At 42.3% G+C, this 6561-nt stretch overlaps 1 protein-coding gene across 3 annotated transcripts in view; it reads right to left on the bottom strand.

Moving 5' to 3' along the window:
- The window catches only part of slc49a4 (solute carrier family 49 member 4), a 42443-nt gene that overhangs the window by 5646 nt on the left and 30236 nt on the right, over nucleotides 1-6561 (bottom strand). For all 3 annotated transcript variants that reach the window (XR_002276917.1, XR_002276918.1, XM_020624005.1), the window contains exons 7-8: nucleotides 5460-5587; nucleotides 2910-3092 (exon numbers count right to left, since the gene is read on the bottom strand). Coding sequence is in view for 1 of the 3 variants with exons in the window: in XM_020624005.1 (XP_020479661.1) it covers nucleotides 2910-3092; nucleotides 5460-5587 (311 nt within the window). In the remaining 2 variants the exon portion in view is untranslated. The remainder of the gene's footprint in view (nucleotides 1-2909; nucleotides 3093-5459; nucleotides 5588-6561) is intronic.

Here is a 6561-nt window from a genome sequence, read left to right as displayed (position 1 = left end):
GACGTTACCCCCTCTCCTCTTGTTTCTCCTCTTCTTCCACCACTAAACCTTTCTGCTTTGTATTCTCCTTTATGCTCTGTGCTTAATGACACAAACTCACAACAGATGAAATCATTTTAAAAAAGCAACAAGCCTGATATACAGCCTGGAGACTCCTTTCATGCTTCTGAGCCAAATGGTTCAGAAACTTTGGGGATTTTTAATACACGACAACAGAGTCGAGAGACCAGTTAGGGCTCACTGAATCAAGACGGGCCTCTCATGGATATTAAAATGGACAAGGAGGTAAATTCATAAATGGCTCTCCACTTGTAGGGACAAAGAGCAATAACTCTGAATGCATAAGGAGGCAGTGGGCAGCCAGAAGGAAAACCCTAAAATAAACTGGAAACAGAAGGAAATCTTCAAAGGCAGAAGTTGCCAATTTTCAATATCAGGAGGAGACAAGACAAGACTCGTGCAGAATTAATCATTTCTGAAGTCTGTATATTATTTGCCACATCCATTATGAGACTGCAGAGAGGAAATTCAAGTAATGAGACAGCACATCAGAATATTTCCAAGGGGACTTTACATAATAATCAAATTAATCTTCACAGGAGTGATCTCTTCAGGAGAGCAGAGTGCAGCTGATTTCCAAACAGGGCAGGAAACGTGCACTGTTTTAAGTCCCTACCTTCAGTGGCTAGACATTTTCATTGTCTTAGACTTTGATTTTCAGAGTACACACAGACTAGAGTCTTCTAACTAAATAACATATACAATTACTGTATATTTACTTAATGAGATGGGGAAATAGAAATATCAAACTCTTTTAAAACATATAGTTGGAGGATTTCATCACAATCCATAAAATGAGTTTTCTAAAGCAAAAATGTTTCTTACTTGGACAAACGAATTAGTAAGGTGATGGAGATCTAAGGCAAAAAAATATCTTTAATTTCTTAACAATGGTGTGAGCACTGATTTTTATTTTGTCTGCACAAATTCATTCAAATCTTTTTTAAAGCAAACTTTTGTGAGCTGGTTTTCTAAATGTTTATCTTGGATAAGAACACAGTGGATTAAAACTGACAGACAAATGTTCAATTCACAGTAACAAACCTACAGAGTAACACCAGCCTCATTCTTATATACATCTTACTATTATTATTATCACCAAAGCCCACAGGATACTGAACTTTACAACATTAATATCACTACACTGATTTATCGCTCAGCTGTTTCAGCTCTGACCTGCTGATGTGGTGGAAACAACAACCTCCAAACTACTTGGTAGCTACACTTTGTGTTAGTAGAACGTTGGCCAAGTGGCCATCTACTGCTCAGGTAGCATCTGCAAGCTCACATGAACATGTCTGCAGATGTGTGAACGTTCTTGATGGATCATAATCAAACAACTTCATGGTGGGAAGTGAAGAAAAGAGCATCCAAAGCCTCCATCATCTCAGTTTGATCCTCCCCCCAGCTGTCGCAGGGAAGCTGTCAGGAGCCATCTCAGCATATCAGACGCCCTTCGGCTCACCCCCACACACATGTAGTGTACACAGACGCACGCTGGCATTTCCACAACAAGCACATTCATATATGCACCCACAGCAACAAACAAAGTGCACCACTATACACAAACCATAGGACACACAACTTGAAACAGCCAAGCAGTCAGTCTATCAAAAAGCACCGCAGCGTGTCAAGCAGAGGATACATCATGTATTCTTTACGAGTCCTACTCTTGTGACTGTGTGTTGGTATGTATGTCTCTGCAACTGCAAAGCTCCGTCTATCCACCTCGGGTATATTGCTGTCTAATCTATGGTTTATCACCATGCTGACAAACTACCGGTTCAGAAAATTCTAAATACATTGCTTGTCATCTGGAGCACAATTTTCAGACAGCATAATCTATGTGCGATGTATTCATTAAACTAAACCACTCAACATCCCTCTGGCTTGAATCTCAAACCCTTCAGACTCCCCCTACTGAGCTAAATCTGCACCAACGGTACATTGTGTTTCAGTCTAGCTGTCACACTACGGTTCTTTAACGTTCTTTCTTTCCAGCCTAGAGGGTCTAGTGGGACTCAAACCTGACACCAGAAGCTGCTCCTAACCACTCTTTGCCGCTCCCATCAAGTCCATTTCCTAGCCTGGTTGGGACAAAATGAGAATCAGATCTAACTGTGCTGGCAAGACAAGCCAGAAGGCAGGATCAAATAGTGTTGTCAGCAGAGGAGCAGGACGAGGCACGTGAATATTTATGAGGGTCTGTAAATATATTGGTTATTTACTCAAACAAACGATAGAAGCAGTGTGTATCTGGCTTTCCAGCTGATTCACACTGTGATGCAGCCAAACCTATAGAAAAGGAAAATGACGCCACAGGAGGTAGACAAAGATCAGACACACATGCACACAACAATGTACTCTCTCACACACGACTGAGCTCAGAATTTCTTTCTCCTGTGAAAGCCACAGAGGCAGAGGAGGAGCAGAAGACATGCTGTCCTCTCTGCTGTGGGCCTAAATTATTATATCAAACTCTGCCAGGGAGACAAGCCAAAGATAAATCTCAAGCTAAATTACAATAGGAAGATTTTCTTTCTTTGTGCTGAATGTGTCAAATCTAATTGTCCTCCTTTTATCTGCAGCATCTCTTCAGGACTTAAACTGGATTTTTGAAAATAATGGTGCCTGTGGCTTCTGGAAGGTGACAGAAACCTGCAGGGGGACACAAGGTTTCTACTACTAAGTAAATATTTAAGTGGTGTTACTCTAACCCCATGAGACTAAATATACAGTGCATACAGAAAATTAAAGTAAAAGAATGAATTTATATTTGGAAAACATTAATATAGCAACAGGGATTTCATCACATCCTCTGTTGGACACATACATCACTCTTATCCTACCTTTGCAGTAGAAAGTGAGAAAGAAAAGGAGCAGTCCGGTGACCAGGTTCCCCAGGAAAGTGACCACTCCACAGGTGATGCCTTCAGGGACAGGGTACACTGTCTCGATGAAGAGCTCAAAGAATATCGGCACACTGCTGTTGATAAAAATGCCGATCAGGATGCATGAAGTGTACAGGATGGCTGTGAAAGGGCAAAAGAAAGACCTGAGCAACTCTTTAGAAAGATGGCATACTGGTCAATATAATGGAAGATCAATGGTGATTTATGCCACCTTCTAAAACTTCCTATTGAATCATTTGTTCTCCACAGCACTGAGATTTATGACAAGCCCTCATCCCAAAAGAACATTTTTTTAGCATGCCACCCCTTAAGGTGGCAATTTATTAGAAAGGGAAAAGGCCCGTTTGCAACCAAAACAACAAGTCGCCCAAGATACATGAAGAAAAACTAAAGCAAACAGGACGACCACAGTGTGGAGCGCCACAACAAAGTGTCTGAATAATTTGGACTAGCAATGTTTGATTTTTAACATATTAGCATTAGAGGTCATCTCAGGGTGTGGTCTCAGCTGCAGTCTTTGTCGGGACCTGCGGTAAAGTGTGGGAATGTACATTAGACTAGATATGAGATTAAACCACCACTTGTGGAGAATCACGACACCCTCCATCTCCCTTATCGCAGCAGATTGATCCAAATGAGCTCCCCATTAGCCTGCATGTCCCTTTAATCAGAGTTCCTCTGAGGGCCCTCGTGTGCCCACCTCCCTGCCTGGAACGAGGAACACGGGCGCCACTTGTGCAGTTATTAAAGGCAGGCTTCTCCCCTGTTCATCTTTATTCAGCCCTAATGAAGCGCTGATATCAAACACTTAGGGGCGGTTCAACCACTGCGCTTCTCCTCTTACATTATTTAACTGGCCTATTTGGCACCAATTCCCAAATGATTCTAGGAAGGAAGGAGACATAAGCACAGCAGCAGAGGAACACAGGATGTACATGCACCTCATTGGACTCAAGACGAGATAAAACAGAATATACAGCCACGACAAAAAGACACCAGTCACATCTAATACACAAATGATTTTGTTTTTTGAAGGACTGGTCAGTTGTTCACATGAACTGCAGGTAAACCTCATCTGTGTGTGTGTGTGTGCTACTGACCATCCACAATGACATAATGATGAGTTTTGGCAGATTTTGTCACATTATCGTGCAACCCTGGTATGACATGGCAGGCGGATTAACAAGGTTGGAGCCTGGCTGCTGCAGACTGCCAATATCTGGGATAAGAGGGCATGTGGCACACAGAGAGCAGTGCCAGAGCTTGGAAAGCGATGATGGATGATGATGGACTAAAATCAGTGGCTTTAAATGACATGCTGGTATGATTATTGATTTGGCTTAGGAAAAGACAGCTAAGTCCACTAATGTCCCTAAAGGGTTTATCACTGACATGTACTAATGGATTGGTTCTGCTGAATATGTACCAAATGTACAGGGCAGTGCATAAGTATTTAGAAAATGTGCTGTGTGCTCCAGCACTTGGTTTACTTTATGGTCGTGACTGAGCTGCTTGGTGAACAGCGTATGTTTTAAACATAGTTATCAAATTTTAGGACCATGTAGCAGGACAAGGACCCAAAACATGGTGACAAGTCAGCCAAAATGGGAAATGTCCTTAAGTGGCCAAATTAGTCACATGACCCAGATCCAGCTGATCCTTGCTGAAGACCAACTGAAGGAAAAATGCTCCAAAACTAAAAAGTGAAGCTGGCTGCAGTGCAGACATGACAGTGATTCAAGATTCTTTTATTATCAGTGTATGGTATATACAATGAAACTCGAGTGCTCTGCCTTAAAACGGGGCTCAATAAAAACTACTCATGTACTAACACATGCACACCCGCACATCTGTGTACACACACACAGATATAAACATATTAAATGAAACATTATTAAACCCAGGAGCAGCACAAAGTGAGCTTTCCAAATATTCCACAAAACATAAGCTATAGTGAGCAACTTTGTCACCTGGGCATGTGACTTCAGTGTGGCGTTCAGTGTGGTGATGGCGTCAGCGAAGATAGATACTGTATCTGCAGATGTTTGTGGGTTGCAGCAATTATGTACAACAAAGACATTTCAACCACATTAAAAAGATTCCCTAAGAAGTGTTTGACCACAAGTGGAACATGGAGCATTGTTTTGATGGGCAGATCCCTGGTAAGTTTGGATCTCATGTATAACAATGAACCAGTGCAACAGCTTTCCAAAGGAATAGCACTGAATTGAAGCTGAAAGTCGACAGTTCAGTCTTATCATCACAGTTCCAGGTTGGTCTTTGTCTATTAGCTGAAATGCACCTGTGGTACAGCCCTCTGCAAATCTTTGTAATAATTCAGGGTGGATTGACCTGCCTTTCAAAAGTCTATCTGAGCAAGTGCACTGAACTACCCACTGAATTCATCTGGCTGAGAAGTATCAGGGCCTCCAAACTGCAGAGCCTGTATGCAGTGTTACAATGCCAGTGATGCTGAAGTGAACCCACCTGTAGTGGAGGGGAGGTGAGTGATTCTGCTCAAACAGGTAAGTGTGAACCAAGTAGAGGACAGTGAGGCTCCTGCCAGCATCAGCACCAGGATGAGTTTCAGCATCCCATGAATAGAGTCTGCAAATCTGGGGGGGGGTAAGAATGAAGGAATATCAAAGACGGGGACAAAAAGCAGACAAGATTGCTAAAGTGAGTAAACGCTGCTGCTTCAGAAACAAGAGCCATCTTTCATAAACACAATGAGCAACTATCCAATTTCTCAATGTCAGCTTCTTCTGTGACTTGTGTCATAATCTATTACTGGAGACATGCCTTGTGAATGGCTAGATCATTTCCTTCTCCCACTTTGAGTGCATCAGCTGTACTTGTCATTATTGCAAGAGTTGATTCAATTTGTCCCGCTCGCTAAGCAGGAAGACTTGAGATGCACACTGTATTATATTGTGGAAGACAAGCCACTGGGCCATTTTTAAACTCTCTTGAGCACTCTGGGTTTTCTTTGCAGCCTTTTCTAAATCCTCATAGTTCATTAACTCCTCTCTGCTCCTCTGGGTATGTAGATGCATGCTTCTGAAAGATTAGATGAAGCTACAGAAGCCGGTAGCAAAGGCAGAGTAATTACTTTTGTTTTGTTGCTCACAGAGAAGATGCTTGAGAAAAGAGGGCGGAACTCAACAATTAACTTAATGCAAGAATAAAAACAAAGTGTTTATTAGTTCAGCTAGGCTGTTATGTCCTGTCAGTTCTGCTGAGGGTCAGGGGGACGAGGGAAATCATCATTTGGATGGATAATGAGAACATATCAACTCAGACCAATGTGAGGTGCTGTTTTTAGATGACATTGTCTCCTGGGATTCCAAGAGCTGTTGTTCACTGAAATCAAAGTGAGAGAGTTTAGAGCAGGCCAACAGGCATAACATGATACATTTGGTGGGCCTCTTCTCATAAGAACAGTGGTCATATTTCTGTTTTCAAGAATGAGTTGTTAGCACTGGAATAAGCAGTCTAGTCAGACGGCCAAGTGCCTGACACTGGGTTCCCTTCCCACAGCTACACCCTTCAAATCGGCATCATCCATCTGCCACTGCCTGGCCTGCAT

Source organism: Monopterus albus, unplaced genomic scaffold, assembly GCF_001952655.1.
Source record: "Monopterus albus unplaced genomic scaffold, M_albus_1.0 scaffold318.1, whole genome shotgun sequence".
NCBI lineage: Eukaryota > Metazoa > Chordata > Actinopteri > Synbranchiformes > Synbranchidae > Monopterus > Monopterus albus.
This window is presented reverse-complemented; position numbering and strand designations above follow the sequence as displayed.